Source organism: Megalopta genalis, chromosome 2 (assembly GCF_051020955.1).
Source record: "Megalopta genalis isolate 19385.01 chromosome 2, iyMegGena1_principal, whole genome shotgun sequence".
Taxonomy (NCBI): domain Eukaryota; kingdom Metazoa; phylum Arthropoda; class Insecta; order Hymenoptera; family Halictidae; genus Megalopta; species Megalopta genalis.
Window position 1 is genome coordinate 1,323,435 of NC_135014.1, and position 27,553 is coordinate 1,350,987.

At 39.2% G+C, this 27,553-nt stretch overlaps 4 protein-coding genes across 9 annotated transcripts in view; 3 read left to right on the forward strand and 1 right to left on the reverse strand.

Moving 5' to 3' along the window:
• Positions 1–6,931, forward strand: part of LOC117223567 (uncharacterized) — an 80,764-nt gene extending 73,833 nt beyond the window's left edge. Inside the window, exons 8-14 of the mRNA XM_033475923.2 lie at positions 101–298; positions 1,338–2,016; positions 2,791–2,991; positions 3,724–3,858; positions 4,446–4,723; positions 5,410–5,607; positions 5,876–6,931. Of these exons, the coding sequence (XP_033331814.2) occupies positions 101–298; positions 1,338–2,016; positions 2,791–2,991; positions 3,724–3,858; positions 4,446–4,723; positions 5,410–5,607; positions 5,876–6,117 (1,931 nt within the window). The 3' untranslated portion in view covers positions 6,118–6,931. The remainder of the gene's footprint in view (positions 1–100; positions 299–1,337; positions 2,017–2,790; positions 2,992–3,723; positions 3,859–4,445; positions 4,724–5,409; positions 5,608–5,875) is intronic.
• A 269-nt stretch (positions 6,932–7,200) lies between these two features.
• capt (adenylyl cyclase-associated protein 1) lies at positions 7,201–27,537 on the reverse strand. 4 transcript variants are annotated; one of them, XM_033475919.2, is made up of 9 exons: positions 22,399–25,338; positions 20,911–21,138; positions 18,114–18,468; positions 17,739–18,023; positions 17,359–17,600; positions 17,102–17,280; positions 16,787–16,993; positions 9,484–9,627; positions 7,201–9,387 (listed from the first exon to the last, which is right to left on the reverse strand). In XM_033475919.2, the coding sequence occupies exons 1-9, from the start codon at positions 23,039–23,041 to the stop codon at positions 9,304–9,306; spliced, it is 2,367 nt and encodes a 788-aa protein (XP_033331810.1). In that variant the 5' UTR covers positions 23,042–25,338; the 3' UTR covers positions 7,201–9,303. The 4 variants fall into 4 exon arrangements, with proteins under 4 accessions (XP_033331810.1, XP_076384762.1, XP_033331811.1 ...); XM_076528647.1 differs by lacking the exons at positions 20,911–21,138; positions 22,399–25,338 and adding an exon at positions 27,378–27,537; XM_033475920.2 differs by lacking the exons at positions 20,911–21,138; positions 22,399–25,338 and adding an exon at positions 26,383–26,580.
• On the forward strand, positions 9,643–10,587 carry LOC143263857 (uncharacterized). Its single transcript, XM_076528657.1, has 3 exons — positions 9,643–9,969; positions 10,042–10,184; positions 10,311–10,587. The coding sequence occupies exons 2-3, from the start codon at positions 10,139–10,141 to the stop codon at positions 10,532–10,534; spliced, it is 270 nt and encodes an 89-aa protein (XP_076384772.1). The 5' UTR covers positions 9,643–9,969; positions 10,042–10,138; the 3' UTR covers positions 10,535–10,587.
• LOC117223564 (uncharacterized) lies at positions 10,869–16,760 on the forward strand. Of its 3 annotated transcripts, none has more exons than XM_033475918.2 (4): positions 10,869–11,157; positions 11,225–11,398; positions 11,736–12,051; positions 12,279–16,760. In XM_033475918.2, exons 1-4 carry the CDS (start codon positions 11,027–11,029, stop codon positions 16,569–16,571), a joined length of 4,914 nt encoding a protein of 1,637 aa, XP_033331809.2. In that variant the 5' UTR covers positions 10,869–11,026; the 3' UTR covers positions 16,572–16,760. The 3 variants fall into 3 exon arrangements, with proteins under 3 accessions (XP_033331809.2, XP_076384760.1, XP_076384759.1); XM_076528644.1 differs by having other exon boundaries at positions 11,017–11,157; positions 11,225–11,333; XM_076528645.1 differs by having other exon boundaries at positions 11,016–11,333.
• Positions 27,538–27,553: the final 16 nt, after the last annotated feature.

Below are 27,553 nucleotides of genomic sequence, written 5' to 3' on the forward strand. Positions count from 1 at the left end.
ATTGCTCTGCGTTGATCTGTTCGATCGTATGCTCGTTTGTCGGATGCTGTTTTTAGCAGTGACGGAACAGTTTCAAGAAATTTGTGTTCGTTTTTCGTAGACGATTGCCTCGGGTTCCTATGCAGAGACGGAAAATGCCTGCCCTCGAGCGGCAGATGCAACATGTTAGGCGAATGTCCGAATTCGGAGGACGAAGCCAACTGTACGTGCGCCGACTTCCTGAAAGCGCAGCTACTGCATCAGAAGATCTGCGACGGAATCGCGGACTGCTGGGACTACTCCGACGAAACCGACTGCGGTATCTATCATTAATTCTTTCTTAAACGTAATTGAACGTCTGCCGATCTCAAGCTAGAAAGAGATAGAATTTATTAATACCGTTATTATTCTGTTATCAATGCATTTATGGAGAAAATCAGGATTGTTTACAATTGTTAGGACACACAGGATTTCAGATAACAAGATGGACCCATGCTGCACAGAAATTTCATTGCCTGTCAAATTAAAACAAAATTGGTATACTTTTATTGGCAAAGGTATCGCATAATATAAAAACATAAAAGAATAATAATAATAATTATTATTATTATTCTAAATATTATATATTTATAATATAATATTATATATTTATAATATAATATTATTATATATATAATAATATATATTAATAATGGTCTTATAATTGGCACTGGCCAATATTATATATAATAATATTATATATTTATAATATATAATATTAATATAATATTATATATTTATAGTATATAATATTATTCTTCTAAATATTATATGTAAATATAATATATAAATATAAATATATATATATTATATATTATATAAATATATATATATATTATATATTATATAAAAATATATATATAAATATTATATAGAGTGGGACTCTAGTAGTCCCACAACAAATTCATGGGAACGCGCATGGGTCTGAAACCAATTTCATTCATTTATTCTGACCCACTTTATGGGTCTGAAAATGTCCCACCATGCATTAGCGTGCATCAAAAAGTATCGGACATTTTTAACACCTTCAGCGCCAATAATCGACCGTTAAAACTCCCGCAAAGTCGAAGCATTTTAATTAATTAAACCGAAACTAGAAAGTTAATGCTTATCATAGTGTTCGACATTAGAACTCTTTCGCATGCGAAACATCCTAAGTCAAATTCAGTTCATTCGAGTGTACATCACAATGAAAACGAATTTTCAAAATCGGTGACATAACCTTGTAACATAACCTTAATTCCACCGTGGCCCGGAGAGTCGAAAATCGACCGTTCGGCGATTTCCGTTCGAAACCGATTTAATCGTTCGTTGTCCAGATTGGTGCGAGAAGGGTCAATTCGTTTGCGGCAACAGTCGCAGCTGCGTCGACCAGGACAAGGTCTGCAACGGCTTCACGGACTGTCCGGAGGGCGAGGACGAGAAGAAGTGCGCCGCGTTGATCGAGGACGACGCGATGCTTAGTTACGAAGACGGGACCGCGACCGACGCGAGCGCCGCGACGACCAGCGACTACGTCGAGAATTTCTCGCGAACGGAGCCCGGCCCCGGCAAGGAGGCGATCTTCGACCAGGAGGCCGTCGAATCCTCGATCTCCGAGTCGAGCACGCTGGCCTCGCTGAAACACAACGGTCGACCGGAGAGAATAATAAATTCGAAAGGTGACGCGACGACCAAAGAAACTTCCGCCAAGAATCGCGATCATCCGAATGCCGCGACCCTCGTGTCCGGCCGAGAGATCTCCGCGAACGCGAAAGACGTTCTCGCTCACGGCAACTCGATCCACTTGAACCCGAAGAAGAACGGATCGTCGGCGTCCGTGGTCAACTTCAAGAAAGAGATCAACAACTACAACGAGAAGGGTTACATAAACATACGGAAGAACGGAAAGTGGGGGAAGCTGTGTCTGAGCGGGATGGACGGTCTTCTGCAAGGAAGACAGGCCAGCTGGAGCATCGAGGACCTCGGCAGAGCGGTCTGCAAAGCGATTACGTATCAGTGAGTAACTCGGGACCGATCCTACTTGATACGCAAGGACGAACGGCATTTATCATTTTTCACGATTCCAAGAACGAAAGTACTCCTCCCGCGGAATATGCGTTGAATAATAAAGCTGGCCGGAACGTTTCGCGCTCGAAAACACGCATGAATCACGGTTTCCGCAGGATCGTGTTCATCGGAAAGAATGTCTGCCACGAGAAGTTTTTTATTACTGAAGTAGAAACGAAAATATTGATAATAGAATCGCTTTAAGAACGGAAGAAGAAATGAATCTAAAAATCTATACTATATCTATCGCAATCCGGAAATGACGGGTTCCTCAGATCATTTGAAGCAACTTCTTCCTTTACAAAAATGTTCTCCGAGGCATCGTTAACGAGTTATTAACGAAAAACCAGTGACCAATAAGAATCGAGTACGGCCGATGCGAGGCGGCCCAGCCAACCAGCGCACGAAGCCCAGTTCCGCTCATTGGCTCGGTCGTCTCGCGTCAGCCGAGCTCGCCTCTCATTGGTCGCTGTTTTTCGTTAATAACTCGTTAACGGTGCCTCGGAGAAAATTTTTGTGAAGGAAAAAGTTGCTTCAAATGATCCGAGGAACCCGCCACTTTCGGATTGCGAGACATTTTTGGGACACCCTGTATAAAGAGATCACAAAACTGGTCGAACAGTATCGATTTATTTATATTTATTATTAATCATAATTATTATATATAATATTTATATTATATTGGTGATATTGTATGTATAATATACTTGTCATGGTTCACAGAGATTTCGAGACGGTCGAGAAGGTACTGGACGAAAATCCAGAATCGAGCCGTCCCTATTACACTCTGTCATACAACGAGAAACCCCTGGATAAAACGATCCTGACTTTCAAACCTTCCGAGTGCCCGAGCGGCGAGATTCTCAGGGTCAAGTGCAAGAACCTTGAGTGCGGAATAAGAACGCAAGCTCCGTCGCAGGCCAGGTATACTCACTGAACCAGTTTCTCATAATTATATACCGGCTGGAACATTTGTAAAACTATTTGTGTATACAACCGCGCTCGAGGACGATGCCCTCCCACGATTCGCTAACAACGGGATACACATTCGTTGCAGAAAATTTTAACGAACGCGCGGGTCAAATTGTAATCGATCGAATTATCGTTCCAGACCTGGACTGATCTTTTTCTGATTTTCTGAAAAATCCGAATTGTGCAAATTTTTGGAATCGTGCAATTCCAAAATCCCGAACTGATCAGGGGAACGTGAATATTCAGATAATGGAACGGTTAATTAACCGAACTGTTAGATTTGAATATAAATCGCCTTGGATCGATAATAAAGAATTCAGAGATCGAAGTTTCGGTTAATCGAGATTCTACTATAGTTCTATTATATATATTTTTTAAATAATATAGAATATATTCAAATATTTTAATAAAACATAAAAATATAAAATATACCTAATTGCAAAAAGAAATTCATTACTTATAGAACAACGAAGATCTTGAAATGCAAGATTAAGATTGATTTACGTTGCTTTAGATATGAATTTGTAGACGTCAAAAATATAGAAGAGCCTCGTAAATTGCAAAAATTGGATTTTCCTTGTACAAATCGATCTTGGAACGGCTTGCAATCAGGCAGGAAATAGTACGACAGAATCGATAAACGATCAACGATTGAAATAGATCGAATGTTTCCCGACGTTCCAGAATAGTCGGCGGTGGTAGCTCATCCGCCGGAAGCTGGCCGTGGCAGGTGGCGCTGTACAAAGAGGGGGATTATCAATGCGGCGGTGCGCTTATCAACGATAGATGGATCTTATCCGCTGCACACTGCTTCTACCAGTAAGTCGATTAATCTTGTTTTCTATGAAAAGTTTCGATAATCTGCGAAATGGAATATTTACACGATAAAAATGGATACGGAAATGTTCTCGAAGTTTCGGTTAACAGAGAACTTCTAGTATATCTATATATAGTAAATAAAATATAAAACACCGGATATTATTCGATGAATAGTAACGATAACGCGCGTAACTGTAACGATATAAAATAATTATTACACTCGAACTGATACTCTGAACGTATTATTAGGCATTATTAGATATTAGAGGTTATTATACATATCCTCTATTAACAATAATTCTAGATATAGATATATTATTATATAGATATATTATCTTTTAAAACGAAAGGATAACTACATTGTGCCAAACAATTGAGGTTAAAGGATTACTGCTTGTACAATTGCGTAATTTGTACAATTTAATCCTTTCGAAGATCCTTTTCGTTGGAGAACGTAGCGAAAGAGCGAAGCTACTTTTGTACTATTTTTCACAAGTTCGAACGACTACGGGTAGTTTTGCGTCGAATAAATAGCGTGAACGATCTAGATAGCAGAAGAGAGAAGTGCACGAAATTGTTTGTTCCAGTGCTCAAGACGAGTATTGGGTGGCGAGGATCGGAGCGACCCGCAGAGGAAGCTTCCCGAGCCCGTACGAGCAGGTCCTGCGGCTGGATTACATATCTTTGCATCCCGAATACATTGATAACGGATTTATAAACGATGTAGCGATGCTGAGGCTCGAGAAACCGGTCATCTTCAGCGACTATGTGAGGCCGATATGCCTTCCTGAAGCGGAACCGAAAAGCGGCACCATGTGCACTGTGACTGGATGGGGCCAGCTGTTCGAGATAGGACGAATATTTCGTGAGTCAAGAACGAACGTGTTAAACAAATGAAAAAAGAAATTTGTCTGCAAAATATTTCTATAATATTCGCGATTATGCACGCGTTATAACAACAATAATATTGTTCACGTTCTATGATGGAATAACATTCATTAAAGAACGTATTAGACAAAAAGACAAAGAAAATAGATCTTATCTCTTATTCAAACAGATATACAGGGTGTCCCAAATATGTCTCACAGTCCGAGAATGGCAGGTTCCTGAGGTAATTTGAAGTAAGTTTGTCCTTGGCGAAAATGCAATCCACGGCTTTGTTTACGAGTTATTAACGGAAAAGAATGACCAATGAGTGGTGAGATATGCTGGCGCAAGGCAGCGCCGAGCCAATGAGCGGAACGTGGGCTTCGTGCGCTCATTGTCTCGGCCGCCAAGCGCTAGGCGAGCTCGCTTCTCATTGGTCAGTGTTTTTCGTTAATAATTCGTAAACGAAGCCGCGGGTTGCATTTTCGCTAAGGAAAAAGTTACTTCAAATGATCCCAGGAACTTTTCATTTCCGGTTTGCGAGACATTTTCAGGACACCCTGTGTAGTTAATCGTCTGTATAAGTGCGAACCATTCTGTTAATTGTCAAAGTGAATTGTTAAAAACAGCGTCGAATGAAAATATTGTTTTCAATTGACAAGAAAATTCTTACTTGTTGAACAGCGGACACCTTGCAAGAGGTACAGCTCCCGGTGATATCGACGGAGGAATGTCGGAGGAAGACACTGTTCCTTCCTTTGTACAGGATCACGTCCGGTATGCTTTGTGCTGGATTGAAGGATGGCGGAAGGGATGCTTGTTTAGGAGACAGCGGTGGACCGTTGGTTTGCTCGGGGTCTGACAACAAGTACACACTTCACGGTTAGAATAGGAATATACTTTCATAGAATTCAATGAAATAGCATAGTATATGTTAAGCATATACTACGTATATGCTTAATATAGCATTATATAATATGTATAGCAACAGTGCTAATATGCATAGTATTGTTTAACGATTATAATCGCTAGATCACTGCGGATCTTCACGGAAAATAAAAATTCTCTGGCTCGACAAAACAGTAATCGAACCGAAATTTACTTTCATGCTTGATACGGATTATTAAACTATCGTGTTTCAATTGATCAGGTATCACTTCGAACGGCTACGGTTGCGCGAGGCCAGGAAGACCGGGAGTCTACACGAAGGTTCATCACTATCTTCCCTGGATCGAGCACACGATATCGAGGGAAGACATCCGATCCACGATGGTGTCCTGCAGAGGCCATCGATGTCCTCTGGGCGAATGTCTGCCGAAGTCTCGGGTCTGCAACGGCTACTTGGAATGCTCGGACGGCAGCGACGAGCGTAACTGTCTTGTTAATCTTTAGCGAGCAAAGACTGAAGAAGATTAAATTTTGCTGCCACTAATGTAATCTCGTAGTTCGGAGATTTAAATTTGATTTCGACCGGATTGTACGGTCTGTCGAAGTTTGCAGCGAAAGTAGATGCAACAACTGTTTTCCCCGTGAATCGGTGCAGCGCGGGCTCGTATTAATTGAAAAAAACATTATCTTTCGTTCACTGTTTGTTCATCGACGAATTGTATCCGAACAGAGTGGCGCGAGTGAACGCGTTAATGCTGGCGGGTATACAGAAGTAGAATTCGATATTTTTATACGACGATAAGAATGTTACAACCGGCGAACAGTTCCGTGTAGCATCAAATGTTCGTTGAATTAATGCACGTGCAATATCTAGATCGAAATCAAACTGTGAAGGTAATCGTCGGAGAGTAGCCGAAACATTAGCAATGATTAACGACACACCGCAGATACTGATTTATACTCCTCCGCGCAATTATCTCTGCATTTGATTCTTAATATTAACGCGTTCGAGTAGCAGACAGATGGTCGAGAGTTCGCAGCATTGTTCGTTCGACGATGGCGCGAACAGTCGCGTAGAATTGTATTTCCGAGCCACAGCGATGACTCGGAAATACTTGACGTAGAAATATTTCAGACGAACCTGGCCTTTGGATTCTTCGTTTAAGGCGAAACCGAATCTCTAGGCCACGTATATCGTGCTATCACCAATTTAAGTTTTTCCTTAAGTTCGACAAACGAAATATGTATATATCGTGTCTAATGTATTATGTAAAAAAGAACCTGATGCTAATAAATAAGAATTTTTAGAAAATAACAATTTCTCGCGTTTCGCACGAGTTTCTATAAATCATAAAATTGAGATTTTCGAAGCGTCCCGGTAAAAATTGTAAGAATACTTCAACGATAAAAGATACGAAAGATTCCAAAGAATATAGTTCAAGTGAATTTTTAAAGAGAGATTAATATATCTAATAGTTTTCATTGAAAAGAATCCATCGAAATGAAATGTAAAGCCAGATGACAACACCGCGCGGACTTCGTACGTTTACGAGAAAAAATGCGTGGACCAAAAGCAAAACGGTCAAATCGTTCGAAGAATTTATTTTAAAAGTACCATAACATTATTCCGAGTTCATTTGATTTATTAAGCCATAGAGTAAATGCCTAAGCAGCTTCTGTATTGCAATCGATGCACATTCATTTATATTTTGCATAAAACTCCGCAGCCTATCGACGACGTTACGTTGTCGATGCGTTTCTCAAGAGCAATAACAATACAGGCGTTATTATAGACGGTATATCATTTCATTTTATTAGGACAATTAGAAATAGCACTGAAAATCATATTTGGAAACAAATATTGATTATTCTCGATACAATACTCTATCGATATTAAAAATGAAAGCTGTTAGAAGTCTATCATGTTAAGAACAATACGATCCTTTGGAGTGAAGAACATCAGTCGATAAATCATCGTTCCGTCGCGAAACACGTTTTTTAGTAGCATACAAAATAGACAAATGAAGTCGGACCATTCGAATTCCCTCTCTTTGCAGTCCATTCGTTAAAGAAGGATCGTACTGTTTTGAATCCATTGTTAATCCTAAAACGATCTCGTTACTCTATTATCATCGTGCCGCTTTTAAGTAGAGCGCTAGTTATTACATTATACCTACGATTAGCACAATATACCAAGTGGTAAAAATCACAATGTAATTTACGTCACGTTCAAACAGCACGCTTTTTTTTGATGTTCAATTTTCAGGTTTCACAACATACCCCTCCATCATTGTTCGCAATAGCTTTCCTCCCCTTAACCAAGTGGACCATCCAGACTTTTGCACGTCCATCATTTTTGATCATTTCACGCGCATAGAGCAGCGTGCATGCGGAAAACCTCGAAGATTCTCGGGTTAATCGGCCCTTCCGCGAATAACGTTCCGGTTAACTGGCCAAGGTGATCGAGAAGATGTGAAGAACAATCTTCATTCGGCACGTGCTCTCATCCAATCATTGTAGCAAATAATATGCTCTTGCTATTTTGGCGAGGATTCGTAATTTCGAAGATTTTTTTTCGTTAAGAGAACGACCACCTTGGCCAACTAAGTAACGTTCGTTTAAATGAAAAACGAAAATCGATTATTCTATTCGGTAGATCACGGATACTTGTAAACTCGGAAGACTCCTGAACCGAAGCGATGTACCCTTAGTATAGTTAATTACTATAATTTTCGACAACGGGTCAAAATTTTGACGGAACTCCTCGATCGATCGTGATGAACAGTCTTTGTTGCAAAAGTCAAGAGACGATATATCCAACCATTGATATGACATCGCCCGAACGCTTCAGAAATGGTTCCGAAATCATCTCCGATTCTATGTTCCCGGTGCGCCCGAGCGATACTCGCTCTAATCACCCGCTAAAAAGAAAAACCGAAAATAAACAACGTCGAGCGGCAATTCCTTGGCGAGTCATCTTGACGACCGGTTTGGGCAAAAGTTCGATCACGTTAGAAAACGGTGTAAATGTATAAAAGTGCGGTCCGAAGGTAGCAAAACTTTTGTCCATACCTGTTTATACTCTTAAACCGACCTACAACAAACTGTCCCCATGAATCAGCACCGGACGTGCGAACCGAAAACAGTTTCGTGGAGGATGCCGATATCCCATCTACACGTATGGAACGAATCACAACCGCTAGAGATCTAATTAATCCTATATTACAAAATATCGTGTCGCAGATTATCCGGGTACTACCCGCGTATTCAAATTCCGTGAGCGTAATCGTTTGAACCTCGTGCAATCGTTTCTCTATTAGAGGAGTGACCTTCGTTTTATCTTTCTTCATATTTCAATTTTCGCCTGAACCGGAGTCGATGATCTCCACGAAAATGCACGCGATATTGCATCGAACGAGATGGGACTGTGTGTGTAACGTTGTGTAGTGAAAAATTGTCTAATCGAACACGCCGTGTCTGCCAACGCAGGACACGGGACGACCCTAACCGCGCGGATGAGTCTATTCCGTTGGCTAATTCATCGCCCCTATTCTGATTCGTCTTAAATTAACTCGAAGAAGCAATAAATAAGAAATCGATGAATCCTCTGAAGACGATACCTCTAATGAGCCGTACTCTTAAACGGATAGTTAGTTTAGGCTATGAATGATGTTGAACCGTAAGACGACTTTAACCAAGCGAGTCGACCGCGATCGTGCTGAGACCTTTCGGACTGACCGTGGTCTTGAACTGCTCCGGTACGGGATACTCGACCTGCAATCATGAATTTAAAAAAATATGTAAACGAGCTGGATTACGTTTCGTCTGAGGCATTATTTATCTGATGCATTTATCGTGCAACGGTCTTACGTAATCGCCGTTTCCTTTCGGCACCATGACATTCATCTCGCTCGACTTGCTGCTGATTAATTCAACATCCATCGATTCCGAGCTTAGGTACATCTGGCAACCGTCGGTTTTGTCGATGGAGATGGTGGGTACCTTACCCAATACCTGCAATTCGACAAGAGAAACAATATGTTAATCAAATCGTCGCATTTTAATCGTAAAAACTCTACTGTGACCTTTGGAAAAAAAACAATGTTTCTGTTTAAAATCTCTGTGTCTCTTTCGATGCGATTGATATCAATCCGAAAAATAGTGAAAGACAAAATTGTCACGTGTCATCGAATTGGAATATTTTCGAACGAAAGAATAAGATGAGCAGACCACCTTCTTGAAGTAATTCGAAGAAGCAGGAATTCTATGGGAATTTATTTCTGTTTTCGAGGTTAAATTGGCATTAAGGTTAATTGGTTGTTTGACAAGTTGAAAATCCCCGGTCTAGAAATAACGGTATACTTCTTCGAAATACATCCTATACGTAATATCGATAAATTCTCGTTTTCTATCGACGAACAACTGCAGGTCGTGGTTTCTTTCGATTTTTCATGGCTTCACGAGGTACAGGCTCCTGGACTGGATAATAACAATAGGCACGAACCGATGACCTCTTAAAACCTTAATGGTCCCGGCCTATCCATCTCCAGACAGAATGCAGTGGCAGTTCGGTAAGACTCGAGGCATCGGTGCATAATTTGCAATCTGCTTATTCTCTGTTCGAACTATAGCCTTAAACGTGTTGGAAAAATCAACTTCGAACTGTCTATAAACTTATTAACCAATTCGAATTCCAGGTGGAAATCTGGAACCGGTGCAAATGGTCTGCGAACTCGACTGGAAAGAATGTCCGAAAGCAATCGCGAATTATGTCTGGAGCGAGATCGTAACCGATGTCGTCGATTGCATCACTCAAGGGATCATTCTAAAGGCACACGCGTCTTTTTCCTTTCAACCGTGTTCAATTGCTGAAACCAATCGTTCTAATTATTTCGGATTTGTCTATCTGTTCATTCTCTGATCGTTCGCGTTTGTTAGTGTTAAGCGAATCTAGTTATCAAATTAACAGACTATGAGATGATGCATAAGCACAAAATATCATATATATTTAATATAATAATAATATTACTATATTATATATATTTAATAATATAATATATATTATTAAATATTATAATATAATATATATTTAATATAAATATCATATATAAATATAATTCGTAAATAAATATAATACATAAAAAGAAGGAAATTTTTTGAAGAAATTTTTAACGATAAAAATCTCTCATAGTGATTTTTGTATCGTTTTTAAATCTCCAATCAGAAAACGAAGAATAACTGTATGATTTGTTCAAAGGTATTTTGCACGTTCCTCGTTTGTACCGTGTTGCTCCGTGTAATACATTCGAAAACTAAACGGCTAAGCGAGTTCCTGGATGATAAAAGGATCCTAAACAAAATCGGATACAAAATAGAAGATCTCGAACTGAAAGTCAGCATACTAACATACAAAATGCAATACGGCTCGTGGCCTATGCCCCACCAGATTCAAAAACCAGGCTTCAAAAAACACTTGAAAAATCTTCGATTGACCCTGTCGAACACCAACGACCGCGCCGATTGGATAAAACACGTGTTGCTAAGGTATCGCGAACATTTCGAATGTTCAATATTAATTAATACAGTGATAGTATCGTTATCACTGTTTCAGCCCCCGAACGGACAAGTCGTTCGTTTCGTTTCGAAACGGAAGCTATTATCCCTCTGAACATCATGTGACGGAGCTGTTTGATGCGAAGAAGAAGTCTCTTCATCCCTACGTAAGACGCAACGTTCTAGAACACATCAGCAGATCATCGAAAAGCGACAGCGACGGTTCCCAAAAGTACAATTACAGCGCAAACTTCCTCACTGTTCGAGATAGTTCTTAAAACCACGTTTGGAAACTTGCGAACAATAATTAGTATAGTATTACATCTCTAGTACAGTATTACATCATAGACACTCTATTGCGAACCAGCGACGCGACTGAGATCAGTAAATACATTTTTGCGATTGTTTGTTTATTCGATTCGAATTTCTCGACGTTGGTCCGGAAAAAGATTGTTTAAAGGAAGAGAACAGTGTACTCCCTCGTAGAGAAACTTTGATAACAGTTGCAGACATTACAGAATTGCTGACGCGCGTGCAATGTCATGATCATAATTAGTTTTTCTTCATAGGATAAATTCCTTCGAGCTTAAGAGGGCGACAAGTCGAAGACGACGCAGAGCGTCGAAGAGTGAAAATTTCCAAGCGCGGAACAGTAACACGGTCCCGAATCCGATCTCCCAGCGAAACAGTAAATCAACGAGCAAATTAAGAACCCGTAAAACTGAGAAAACAGCCGCGCCTTGTAAAAGGTTCACGAGAACTATGGACGAGTGCAAGCGATACTTGAAAGAGTTGTACGAGAGCAATAAATATCTTGGTCTGGTCTGCAGCTCTGTGGAAACCAGTAACGAGTCCTTGACGAAAAATGACTGGCCGGATGCGCAGGTAAAGAAGCTCTCTTTTTGCATGGTAACTGGGTCAGCTACTGGACCATAGAGATCAGAAAGCAGTCTATAAAAATAAAACATTGTATATAGAAACATAGCCTAATAATATGTAATATAACAGATGTCACATCGTATGCTAAAACCGCAAAATTCTTTGACAATTAATTTGTTTGGTAATCTCGTCGAATGACACAAACGAGCCAAAAATAGACATTTCAATTTTAGCAAGAAAACTGTACTCAACCAGAAGGTGCATCTGACGTGGGTGAAAAATCGAGGGAGAATCCAGGCAAAGAGACATCGTCGGAACAAAGAACCGCTGTTGCGGAAAAGAAAACAAGGGAACAGTATAAGGAAAATTGTTTGGAACTGTCCAATGCTGTTTGTCCGGTCGTGAGGTTGAAGGAGAATTGTTTGATGCCATCAAAGATGAACATAACGTTTCGCAGCGAAATGTTCCCTCGACAATCTTCGCACATGATGATCCCACAACCATGTGAACGCCAAAAATTCGTAGAAACGTCCCAGGAGACGTTGTATCAAGTGAAGAAGAAACTGGAGAGTTTGCACAACGTGTTACGAACTTACGAAATGCAGAATTCCGAGATGAGACTAGCAGGCAAGCCACGAGACGGTAAAAGCAGCTGGAACAATGCTCGTACTGATGTCATGAACAAAGCCGTTTCAATTGAAACAGACAATAACGGTTGGAACGAGAAGAACAAAAACAGAGTGAGATTCGATACCGCCGCGGGAAAGCACTTCGATGATCTACACAGAACCGTTTACATCAGTTCCGAACAGTATGACAGTGACGAAACAGGCAGAAGTTCTGACGTGTCTGTTCGAAGTTATTCCCAGGTGCTCAGCACTTACTATTCGAACAATTTGAAGAAGTCGTATTCGGTTGACAAAAGGGAATACTCTTCGATCAGATACGACAAAATTCCGGAGAGGATATATTACACTATATCATCTGACTTCTTCGATAACGAGAACATCGCCGTGGCAGGTAATTTCGCGTTACCAGACGTATACGTTGAAAACACGCAAACAGGATCACTTGGTTATTTAGATAGACAGACTGTACCAATGGATACTGATGAAGACCTGCTAATAACTTCGCCAACCTCGAGTCGCACAGAGATGTCCAAGGAGAGCGAATCCGATGATAAGTCCACGGCAGTGTTGCTTCAAGAGGCATTGCAAATCAAAAGAGCGCTGCTGACACGTGTAGAGTTGGAAAAAATATGCTATATGGATGAAGATGAAAAACATGTGCAGGCAGAATATGTGTCAGAGTGTGGCAAATGCTCGTACGTTGACAATAATCTGCAATCGAAACTATTGGATATCATATCGGAGGAACAATCGATCAGCAGCTCCACCGACAGAGGTAGTCGAACTTACATGTTTCTAAACATAAAACAAGGAAAACAATTAGCTCGTTCTTCAACGTTCAGCAATAATGTAAGAAATTTTAGGCAACAAAATCAAGTTGCGGATCAAGGTATAAATATGGAAAATGTTGAGTCGAATAAAAATCTTGGGTCAGGCTCCGAATACTTTAGTATCAATAACATAATGCAGGAAAATGATCAAATGAATCTTAATCAAGCATCATTATCGGAATACAAAAGTTGTCATGAGATTAAATCTGTTAAATCCGCAGAAATTGCAACGGATAATTTACGTAAAAAATGTCAAAGTTATACTTCGAGTATGTTCAACGGAATGAACGAAGATACGAAACTTGCAAACTGTACGAAAAATGAAAATAACGAGAACGATTTCGAGTCGAACTTCTTACGTATGAGCAACATAAACGAGCTTGTGGATATTAACAACAGCAGCACAGAGATATTTTCACAAAACTTAAACGACTCCTTCATAAATGAACAGAATTCTAGCTTGAACAAAAACGAAGAATGCAATTTTCTGGATTCGGACACTGCAGACCAACGTGCAAACGTTGCATTTCTTACAGATGTAGGCAACTTTGTAAGTACAACATTGAACGCATCACAGAATGAGAAATATATTGAAGAAAACGAGATTTTAATATCTAGTCCTAATTTGAGTTTAAAAAGGCACCCAGGCACGTGCTCTCTAATAGAACAAACATTGGTGACAGAAAATGAAACGATGAAACTGCACATGGTGATAAACGTCGCAGATACAATGTATGAATTGTCAGCTTCTGAGAGCAAAGAAAATTCTTTGGAGACGAACCTGCAAGATTCATCGAGTGTAAATCAGTCGAACGATTCTAACATTCCAGAGCCTCCGTCTACGACAGCACTCACTAATAAATCATTGGACGAAGAAGAATTAAATGTAAATTGGTCAACTATCAAGGACGGCTATACTAACCATTACATTAACGAGAAAAACGCGCAAAGAGCTTCAACGAACACCATTACTCTTCAGAAATACGATTACGTGGAAGTGGAACATTGTAACAGAGACGTGTACAATGAAGACGCAACTCCAGCAGAATACAGAAGCTTAGAAGTTCATTACCATGAAAATAGTAAATTGAAAAACGGAAAAGATAATTCAGTTATGCGGAGTTCTGTTGCAACCTCAAATAACAAAGAGACAATTAATGTGGCAGATCTGTATAAATCATATTCCAACCTCATTTCCCCACAGAGCAGCATGTATTTTACGGATGATGCTTCAAGTTCTGCTATAAAATTAAACAATACAAACTCAAAACATATGGAAACCGATCTACGCTCGACATCAAAGAATGAAAAAGCAGATATCGAAGTACGCTACCATGAGAAAAACGCAAACGACACTGAAAATGCTGATTTATTATTTATTTCCATATCGAACGATGCTAATACTATTAATAAAATGGAAAGAGAGTCCTATGTTAAAATTACAAATAACGAACATTGTGTTGAACAAAAATTAGCAGATTTTAACGAAGATATAGATGACAAAAGTAAAACATCGTCCGAGAATGATATGGACAGTAACATTAATACGTCGATAATTAACAAAACAGAGGAAACGATAAAAAAGGAAAAAACTTGTAACAATGAAACTTCAATATCATACGATAATACGTGCAATGAAACATCGATACGAAGAACAAGTGCAAATGTCAATGATAAAGAGCAATCCAATTCATCTGTAAATAAAGCAAAACTGACACATGTCGATCAAACTACAGCTTTATCAGCAGTATCTTCGCGTCAGGTTTCACCGCGAATTACGAAAGACAATCTACAGATGAAAAATGTTAATGCAATGATAAAGTCAAAAAGTCAAGAGAACTATACCGTAAAGTCTGAGATATTCAAGAAATCGGTCGCTTCGCAAAATTCGAAAAATCTCAAATCTGATTCGATAAATATTGTTCACAGTACGAGAGATCATAATGGTACATCACGAACCCAGATAAAAGCTAGAAATTTGTCTGCTGAGCCTAGACATAATACTGATCATAGTTTTAAGTTAGATAAAAAGAGATCTCAATCGCAAATAAGTTTTCGCTCGAATGCGTCATCGAATAATGCAAACTGTGTGAATTGTACGCAATTGCTTGACTCTAAAATGAAATTAAAAAGACTCGCGAGGTTGTTGACACCGGTACCAAAGACATCTTCGCGGTCGTGTATACCAATCTTAAAAAGTAGACTGGAAGCAGCGCGTAAAACAGAGAATGAGTCAAGACATAGAAGTCCAGTGAGAGGGCCATTAACGATGACAATGTTCTGGAGGGATAATTTGTCTAGCAAGAGCCATTATGCGACTGAAGAAAGCTTAAAGTTGGAAGGCACATCGGAGATCAATGATCAATGCGTCGAGGAAATGAACGCGTGTGAAAAAAGTGCAAACGATACCGGATCATTGCGTGCAGCGGAAAATACAATTACAAAAACCGACAGTACGATCACTGCGCAAGAACAGATGGTAATCTACGTCAACATATTCACAAAATATGATCATAACGCAACGAAGATAGTAGATCCCAACAAATTTTTAAAATATATTAAAGACAAAGAGTTGAATAAACAAAACGGAACCATCGACGTTGAGTCTAATAAGAACGACGAAGATCTCGCAACAGGCACAGTCGAAAAGAAACAAAGCGCAATGCACAAAATTCTTACTATTGTTTCTTCGGTCATAAATGGTAACGAGCTGAATCAGAATTTGTCCGCTGATTTAACCGCTTCAAAAGCGAACAGTGAACCGTTAACAGATAGTTTATCGAACGAGAAATTGAAACAGTTATGTTTTCTGTCTGTGGAGCAAAGAGAAATTGATGTTACCGCTAAACCATCGGTCACCGATACAAGCACGTCTATCACGGATTTAGGAAATGTTTCGAGACCGTCGGAAAGCGCGTTAAGTAAATTCCAAATATGCGGAGTACCCAAAGAATTGAACAACGACGAATACGTAGCATTACTTGAGATACTCTATCAGGAACCAAATATGGCACACCTACGTGAATTGCAAACCATTTGCAAGAGACTTGTATCAGAATCACAATAATCCAACTGACCGTCGATGAAAAATATTATTTAATATCTATATCCATGAAATTCATAAATAACGGTCCCAGGCATACTTTTTATATGTTGTCCTTTTATTATCTAATATAGGATAACCACTCTGTGTAATTATGTTGTGTATATATGAGCACATTTTGAAATAAATATGTTTTTATACTTTTAACAAAAACATGTAATGCTAGTAAAAAGACTTACCTGCATTTGAACGCTCTGACAGTTGACGAATTCGATGCTCGACACAAGAGAGTCGAAAACAACAGATGATTTGCGGCACGAGTCCATCACAACAGAATTTACTTTGCCTTTAACAACTAAAGTACTATCTTGACATCGAAACATGTAGATGACGTTGTTCATCTCCACATTTTCAACGAGCAAATCCTTATTTCCTTTATGATACTCCTACAATAGAAAATGACATATACCGTCAATCCAAATGAAACTATACATAATATAATAGTTTAATAACGACACCAGTCTAAAACTAGCGATTTCATAAATAATACTTACTATGAGCCATTTCTTTCCGTCTTTAGTGAATACTGGTGGCTTGTCAATTGGTGCATTTGCAGGTGGTACTATCTTCGACGGCATGGCATTACCGACTACCGGGGCCTTAAATGGTGCTGGGCCGGTTCTGAGCGAGGGGTTTTTATGCGTTTGCATTTCAGAAGTTACTTTCTTTAAATCTGTTTAAATAAGAGACGTAAATTTGTTTAATTCGCGTAACCAAAATATTAATATTCTAACACTGGTGTTATATTTACTCTTCGTAATAGCTTCTCCCTGATTGATTTCCGCGAAAAGGGCGCTTCTGTCGTCGCCGACACCGATGGGCGCCACATCGCCAATAGGAGGCATGCACGGCGGTGGAGGTGGTGGTATACCTGCTGGTGCAGAGCCACTTTTTGCCCACACCAATCCTGTTGTGTGATGTTGTTTTATGTATTGCTGAAGATCGCTTAACGTTTGTACCCAAGCCTTGCACCATTCTGCATGCACTTTATCTCTGCGGATATGAAAGATTAAATGAACTTTCTGTCAAAAAAAAGGAGAAACTTTCTTTACAAACACAAATAAAATTTTCCAAAAATAATGATAAGACATTGAATTTCTTATCACCGCGTGTGAAAGAAAAAAGGCTTACTTTTCTTTCCAGTCTTTTAAAACGCGATTGGTATAAAATTGCCCGGCGTTGTTCATCTCCTTCACGTAAGGTGCCGGGGCAGGTGCCACAACAACCCATCCTAGAGCTGGAATACTTTCACTAATTGCTGACAAATGATTGAAGAACGGAGAGGCTCTATTCTTCTCGCGGAAACTTTGTATCTGTTCAATTTGCGTGGCGGTGCGCGCTAGGATATCAACCTGTTCTGTCTGGTTTGCTGGCGCCGGCCGAGTTGCTGCGGTTTGAATGAAGTCGAGCTGAATTCTACAAGGAAGAAGATAAATATACACGATAAATTATACACGTCTATACAAACTTTGGAACGATGTTGCGGTGCAATACGAAAATACTTACTGAAATGCTGCCTCTACAAGCTTACTGTGAGCCGCCACATCTCCACCAATTTTATTACTCAACTGCAAGTATTCTCTCACAGGTCCAGCCAGAATATCTTCGTAGCCAGCGACCGACATGCTTTCAATTTTTCTTGATGCTGATTTCGCAGGTGACTGAACAGGTGAGGCAGATTGTACCGACGTGCCGTTCTCAACTGGTTTAGACCTTCTCGGCGAAGGAGTATTCGTTTGAACGGCAGTATCTTGAGTTTCAGCTAACGGTTGATGTCGCACGTTTTCCAATCGTTTGGTTACGCTTTCCAATCGATTTACCAGTTCTTCTAAATGATCTTCCTTATCACTAGAGTCGCAGCCTTTAATGTAACACAAATTGAATGAATCAATATATGGAGAACAATAAAAGTAATATTAAAAGATTGTAAAAATCATCTTTATATAACGGCATAGCTTATTTACATCTCGCGAAGTGTTAAAAAAAAATGCATGCAAACAAGAAAGAAAATTTTATTTCTTAGTACTCGTCAAACTGAAGAACAAATCACATAATTATTTTATTAGAACACAACATCCTATGACATGATCATCTGCAAGATTATAATCTAATGCTTCGGTAATAACGAGATCGCGGATTTTATGCATTTGTTAAAAACAATGAGAACATTTAAAGATACTGTCACGATAGAACGACTAAGAATAGAAATAAATGTCGAAGAAATAAATACTTACATTGCTTGCGATCGATGCAAGCAATGTTTATTTTGCATAAAATATCGCATTCTAGTGATAACTATAATATAGAATTATTGTTAAGCTAAAGGAATATATTCCAGGTAGTTCGCATTTATGAAATGTATATTAAATATAGAACGAGTGTATAAATAGTTGGACCAACATCCACAGCCATTAGATCATTATGTTGCAAGCATGAGTAATAGAAATAAATTTGTGTTTCTATCGAAGTGCTACAAATATTTTAGCACATATTTGTTCAAATACAATTGATGTGATATTCGATAATTCTACATTTTAGCGTTCTCATTTAGTAAGCTGATGAGATAAGTGATTGACTTTGAAACAATAATGAACCGAAATAATTGTTCCCACATTTATGGAGCTCGACAAAAGACAAAGTTAAAATCGCTCTCCGTTTAAGTATTTATCTGATTTACCGAGAATTATTTTTACAAAGGACACGGTTGCGGTCCGCGGCAACTCGACTTTTCGGAAGCTGGCGGAGAACTAAACCGCGATTCTAATGTTATTCAACGCGTGTATATGCCGGCCTATTCTTAGGAAATCTGTGAAAACTGAATCGCAACCGTCAGTGTTATATACCCGGCGTGGGCAGACGCTATTTCGTCCAGCGAATTTTTAACGGTAATCCAACAATTGCTTAACGACAAAGAAATGCGTCGGTGCAAATAAACAACAAATATTTTTAATATTTTCAGTTCTCCAAAAAGAATATTTTTAAAATGCATTTATAATATTACATTGAACGAATGTGTCATAAATAGAAAAATCATTACGTCGTTCAGTTTTCACAACTGTGTATATTCCTCGCTCGGAAATAGTGTTTCACGCTACATAAAGTTCATTAAACATTACAACCGATTGAAAGGTAAATAGGTCGAATGATAAAAATAGAATGACTAAGTTTGAGACAAAGCGTTAAAGCCTGAAAACTTCTGATACTCGCGAATGCTTCTGTCAAAACTTGAGAATGGAGAACACGTTTCCCAACATAGTATGTACATACATGCGCCTTCATCTCGGCTATACATTGTACTCGTATTATAACATCATGCGTATTTCAAAGTTACCATGGTCTGTAAGATATTTATGTTCGCCGTATTTTAAACTTGTGGCTAAAGTTCATCCACATTATGGTACCTCAGCTTTGCTACATATTAACGTACACACATTTATAATTCTTCCCATAATTTCGAGTTGTCAAAGCACTAATTTCACATTATAAAATGAACTTAACTAACGGCAATAAAATACGACCACTTCAAGATTATAATTGAACGATTATAATTCTACAGCGATGTTCACCATAATAAGTCGCCGGTTGGTGTCACATAGTATACGCCACAGCAAAGATAAAAAGGCAAAGGTATTGTCGCGCGTGGACAATTCATGACATTATGTTATACAGGGTGTCCCAAAAATGTTTCGCAATCCGGAAATGGCGGGTTCCTCGGATCATTTGAAGCAACTTCTTTCTTTACGAAAATGTTCTCCGAGGCACCGTTAACGAGTTATTAACGAAAAACCAGTGACCAATAAGAATCGAGTACGGCTGACGCGAGGCGGCCCAGCCAACCAGCGCGCGAAGCCCGGTTCCGCTCATTGGCTCGGTCGCCTCGCGCCAGCCGAGCTCGCCTCTCATTGATCACTGTTTTTCGTTAATAACTCGTTAACGGTGCCTCGAAGAAAATTTTTGTAAAGGAAAAAGTTGCTTCAAATGACCTGAGGAACCCGCCACTTTCGGATTGCGAGACATTTTTGGGACGCCCTGTATTAACAGTATTATGATCTGTTTCTTTTCTTTTTTTTTAAGAAAACGCCCGAATTAGGCTTCTGTTCCCTCAGACTTGCAACACGTATTAGCGGAGTGGACTCTATCTATCGGGTGTCTCCTTCAAAAAAAAAAAAAGAAAAAAATAAAACAGATCATAAGAGACAAATGCAACGCATTGTAAATGAACTTAACGCGTTCGAAATTACAAAGAAGAATGCATCAATAAAAATCATACAAAGTAAGAAATGGATTTAGGGTGAACCCTAACCAGTGTGCACCATCGGTCCTAGGGGGTCGAACCTCACTCTGTGCTCGGACGCATTTTGCGCGGCTTGTAATAAATCGGAGAAGAATCTGTGACGCCTTAAGGCTAGCTCGTCGCGAGCGACCGGCGTCGCGGGTGGTTCTTGCATTCCGCTGCACTCTTCCGAATCGTGTTCGCCGTCGTCCTCTTCCGACAGCCATCGAGGCACTGACAGACCTCCGCACCGTACCTCTTAACATTGACATTTGATCAGATAGAGCTTTCGATGTCCTATTATTAACAGGGGAATACGAGCCAACTGGAAAATGCTTCTGCAGCACGCCAGACGAGTTAACTCGTCCGCCAGACAATGATCGATTCAGCAATACACTGAAGCGAGTCACTTAGTTATTCAAAAATATATCTAGAACGCTTATAGGACGTGCTGACTCTGTACGAAATTGTAAAGGCGTTCATATACATGCTAAAAATCGATACAACGTCGTTTATTTTTTATTGTCACCGCGCGTTGGCACACTATCTACCGATATTCCCTCGGCTCCCTTTGTCACCGATTGATGAGAACATGAACAGTGACTGACGCTGTTTACTCGCTGACTCGTGGCATAGCATTTTCTGGTTAGTACGTTTGTTTGGATATACAACATTTCTGTTTAAATGATGAAATTTTGCTTTAACCGCGAGCGAAACGGATTAGTTGTAACATTCGTAAAGAAAATGTACTGAAATGTGTTTCCCCGGTCAACAGACTAAATACAATTGTACTGTTTGTAATTAAAAATCCTTTGATCTGGTACGGTAAAAGTTAAATCGAAAAAATTGCCACTTTGGAGGACTGATAGAAGAGAATTCCAAAGTGGGGCGATGAAGATGAAAATCGATTCAATAAAAATAAAATATGCAATAATAATTTATGAACGTACTCCAGATTTTTACGTATTTTTTTCTTTTTTTTAGCAAATATTATAATAAAATACAAACTTCAACGAATTCCATTTCACTTCGAAGTGAATTATGCTTACAACCAGTTAGCTGTTGCGACCTTTAAAAACTGTGTACCTAAAATATGTCGCAAAAAGCGAGCGATAACAAGTACACTACCTAGCCCAGACGCCATGTACAGTACTTTCATAACAATAATCTTTTTATTTGTCCGTTTCATTTCGTCTTGGCCTCCAAATATTCAAAACATTCTATAATTTACGGATATATTTTAATTTTCACTAAAATTGCCATTTGAACAGCAAATTTTTACATTTTTGTATTACTCGTCGTAATACAAAAAAATTGCCGTTTCTTCATGAATGCACTCGTCGAGAACAGCTAACTGGTTAACGACCTCCCGACGAGTCTCTGACTATGCGACGCAGTCCAATGAAAATAATATAACAGTCAAAGGTAAAACGGACGATAAAAAATACCAAGAGAATATTGCATATCCAAAGTAGTTGATGAAAACCGACCGTAAACATTGCATAAGTGAAAATGTACCTGGCGGTGATTTCTTATTTGCGGTGTTATCGTTCGGGCAAGCTTCGAATACAGAATCGTCACCTTCCTCTTCCGGTCCATCGTCGATCGTTCTCTCGATATACGCGGTGGACGAATCGTAAAGATTCGTCTTCACGGTATTAGAAACACCGGAATTTAGTATCACCGCCATCAAGCCACCCCCGCCCTCTACACCACCGCTCATGCTTATATTGTCACTCGCGTCTACTTCTCCGTTTCCACTATCATCCTTGATTTCACTTGCTCGTCTTATCGTATGCTCTTTCGTTTGATCGTCCTCATTTTCTATATCGTCGTCGCAATTCTTGCCGTTCGATTCCACTATCGATTCGTTTCTCGATCGAGAAGAATCCTCGTCGCGTTTACCGGAAGGCAACGGACTCTTGACAGTCAAATCGTCGACCAGTTCCGCGGGACAATTCTCCATCGACGGGGAAACTTTCTCCGATCTCTGCACGTCACCGTTCAACTTTTCGTTCCTTCCGATCTGTCTGTTACCGTCGATCGTCGTCGAATCGACGGGAACTATCTGCGGGTCGCTCGCTTTCTGACTTTGCTTTGCCGCCTCGCCGCCCAGCTTCTCCTTCTTCGGAGTCTTGTTGCACACACAGCATTTAAACATCGTCGATATCGATTATAGATTCACGTCGTATCAGCAATATAACGCTTTCGACCGAACTTCGGCTCCTCGAGAGGCAAGACCTTTGCCCATGCACGCCCGCGTTAGTCGTTTCGCCGGTATCGATTGACACCCGTGTGTATCGCGACAACCGTCGATCGATAGTTCGGGTCGATACGAATCAATCTACTACGTTTGTCAAAAAAGCTGATCGAAGTGTACTTCGAAGTGCACGTCCGATTCAACAAGAGATATACAAGCTCGGAAACGTGTGTACAACTATAATAATAACAATGTAACGTGTGCAAATATCAATTAGAAATTCGGTATTACGTCACGAAGTCAACAGTTGCAGCATATTCAACGGTTATAACGAAACAACGCTTTACTACGATTCCTTTTGTAAACACCGTTGACGTTTCTTTTTACCGGACGTTTTCACGAACGATTCCTCGGAATATTAGAAGCGATAACGACGAGACGGTAACAATGTTTTAATATTTAAGGTGAGTTCACCGGTTGACTCCTCACAGCCTATACGTAACTGCTGCTCGCACGTTTGAATTCGAGCACGGCGTTTTGGCGGCCCTTTCCGGACGGCGGAACTTCCGACGATCGAATACTCTTATTTCAGCCGGATTTCCCACGGGAATCACGCACTATAAATTGCTCGGTATATACAAACGTGCTTCAATTACATTTTCACTCACAGCCGGTTTATGTGTTTACGGTCGGCGAATCGCTAACTTACCATTAACAGCACGAAACAATGATATCGTTAGCAATCAACACGCCTCTTATTATTTCCACTAGGCCAATGTAAACAACATGTAAATGTATTTGTTAATCGGTAAATCGTGTATTAACAAAACTACGCTCGATACTACAATTGTAATGCAACATGTACACGCACAGCTTTCCTTTGTTTTCTTCGTTTCAACGATTAAATTTATTTTCCTTTTAAAAACCATCCCATAGAAGTAACAGATCTGGCAACACCATTGATAATATTTGACAGCGTAACGTTATTTATTAACAAAATCGCGTTCACCTTCGATAGGTCCCGATAGGCTAACCAAGAGATCCCCGCGACGTGTTTTCCCCGCGAAATTCTGTTGATGGCGCGATGATCGATTTCAACCTACGCCCAGGGGTTTATGTTTTCGAGATTAGTCCGACGAAAATCTGTACCGAAAGAGGGATCGTAAATTTTGCACTTTCATGGGTTTGCTCGTCGAACGGTATTTTGTCGTTTCAACTACGCCTTTTAACGGTTTCTAATCACGATCAATTGAAAAACGCGGACGAGAGACGGATATCGCATCGGAAAGCAAACACACGCCCTTTCTAACCAGGATGATACATCTCTGTGACTATATACGGTATCCACGTTTCTCGTGCTCGCAAACAGGGCAAACTGACGACTCGATGACTTGTCGGGAGCTGATAGACAAACATTCGTATATATATGTGTACATAGATATAATATGTATATGTATATATCACGTCGTATATCGTTCAGTATGCACATTCAATGTTCCCGACGGAGACATGTGTGTCAGTGCAACAACGAATAAGCATTTCAACGAATAAATAAACTGATTATCAGAGAAATCTCGCGTAGACCCTACGAATCACTGCCGATAATTGTAAACAATGTAATCGACCGTGTCAATTAACATCTTTGCAGTTTGATTGTTGTACTCGTCGGCGCGGGGTCAACCGTTCAACAGATCACTCGTAACAAATTCTCCGCAGCGCGCATTGAGGTTACGCACACTCGAGTAACAATGTATTGTTAATTGCGGTTGACTTATGAACAAATGCGCACGGTCATTAGAGACAATTTTTCTTCAAGTAGTTCGCAACGAACGAACGTTTTCACTTGTAATTATTCGGACATCATTGGCACTCGGCGAACCCGTGAATTTCTCTTACGTGTACAAACGGAACATTTTAATTGAATTACGTGACCCGCGAGGGTGGAGTTTTGTGTCCTCAAAAAACAGTCTACTTTGGATGTAACCGGCGCAATGCTCTGCCGCTTCTGGTTTCGACCGGCACACTGCGGTGCTGCCACAGGGTGGTCGAGACCCGAAATTGTTGCAAGTTTCTTAGGCAGGGGGGCCACGTGCACCAAAGGACAAAGGACTCTCTCGAAATGTGACTTCTCCTCGCAACACTGATAAACCTCGATCTAACATTCTTCCGTCGTTGTTAAATAAACTCGACGGCTCACTCGAATGTTCACCTTTAAACGTTGCTGTATAGAATACGATATCGTCAAAAATTCAAATAATGACTCGATTCAAAGTGACCTAATTCCATGTCGTTGCACAGTGGCCCTGAAAAGAATAATATTCTTCTAATATATAATTTGACTATTTATCGTAAATTAGTGCACGAAGGACAAGATAAAAATTCAATCAAAGGAAAAAAGAAATCAGTTGCAATAATGAATTTAAGTCAAATTTGACAAACAGTTAAAATAATTAATTAAAGATAATATTTGATGACTTTGTCTTTACGGTATAATGTCTGATCAAAAAATCATTCGAAAAGGTAAAAGTATGCAATTTTTGAATGTCTGGAAGGTTGTTAATTCGTTAAAAAAATGTTATCGTAAAGTTGAGGTTGAAAAATTGGATTTTCGCCAGAAATTACCGCTTTCTGAGCCATTGTGCAAATCATTACTGACACCAATAAGTAGAAAACAGGATGAGTTAACAGCGCAGTATTACAAGCAAGAATGTGACATTACATTCAAGAATTTTAAAAGTTTTAAACGTTAGTCATAACAGTTCTTAATAGTCGTGAACAAATACACACGTAATGTGACTCATATTATTTCCGCTAGCTTGCGATTGTATTCAATTGTTCTTTATCAGTTTTCAGACCATATATGTACAGCGCACGTACGATAATTGATAATTTTTCTAAAGTTTGTCAAGTATATATATATATGTGTAAAAAGAGATATAGATTATTGATAATAACAAAAAAATGGCATGCTTGGTGGAGGTTAATTTGCTGAAAATAATTTTGAATAATAAACGCGTTGCACTAATTTATGTTAATGCACTAATAAGAAATTTCAACCACTAGAAAGACACGTGAAAACCAGTAACTGCAGCATCTAACATATAGAATAATATTATTTTGTTTCGTGTGTGTGTGTAAAATCTTACCGAAATTATTTATTTGTTCTTGTAAGGAACAATTATTAAGTAAATGACAAAATACCAATATTTGTACTATATATACATTTTATATTACAGATTATGGAATTGTTGCGCTAAATTTGTCGAAAGTATGTAACTCTAAAAAAACCGTTTTATACTCACGATTTTTCCACATGTTTAACACTCTTTTGTAAGCACCTGGTACCATTCGGAAATCATCCTCCACAACTTTATGAACTTCAGACATTTTAAATGTACTTTATTTGCATCAATAGCTACACGTTTCGAACTGATCGACGTAATAAAATAACTATACAAAATTAAAAGACAGATGGATTCGACGTGTAACTGATGAGTGATGATAACGGACTCACTTCGTCAGCTTTCACGATGGCATTTTAATCTCGCATCAGGATCGCAGGACCGTATCACATAACCAACTGAATAGTAAAAAGTCTGACCTATGAATTTTGTTGTTTCTTTCAATTTCAAATTATACGAAAATTTCATTTATTAAACGATTAAACGAATTGATTTCTAATTGAAAACATCAAATATAATCTAGAAATTCTCGATATCTGTATTGTACGCTTGATATTTCCTAACTAAATTTATGTATTCACTTTTTTTCGCGGAAAAAAAGAACGTTTTCCCTCAATACATACGCTTAATATCATTTGAGAACATGGAAACACGAAAATATAAAATCTTCGTTGCGATGCAAAGAGACATTTTGATCGTTTAATTATTATTATTATTATTATTATTATTATTAATTAGATTGTACATATATGTTTATACGATACAATTACAAATACATCAAGATACATTACCAGGTGTCAAGAGTCAGGTGCACTCTAGTATGACTCACAGTTGAAACGTTGCAAGAAGCACAAACTGCACACGTATAATTGTGTTCATAACCAAACGAACGCTCCCTCATATTTTTCATTTTGGTAAATTACTTTCTCAACATCTTAAGACCCATAATAACTACACCACACACCTTGCATATATAGATATCGAACATAAATGTATAAATAATACAAATTGTGGGAACGCATAAATAGTGAAATGTTTTCAGAAAAGTTGATATGTACCTAGCGGCTGTGGTATGCTTTATTGCACTATTGTGCAGAATATGATTACTCACTCACCAATATGACGGCTTACGGGAGTTCAGCACCATGTATGCTGTCACCTTATGACAATCGATTTGACAATAACACAACAAACACGATACGCAAGTAATACGAATTCAGTCTGACAACATTACTACACTGGGGCGTTTGCCGGATACCGGAAGTACTACTCTTGCTATTATGGGAGCTTA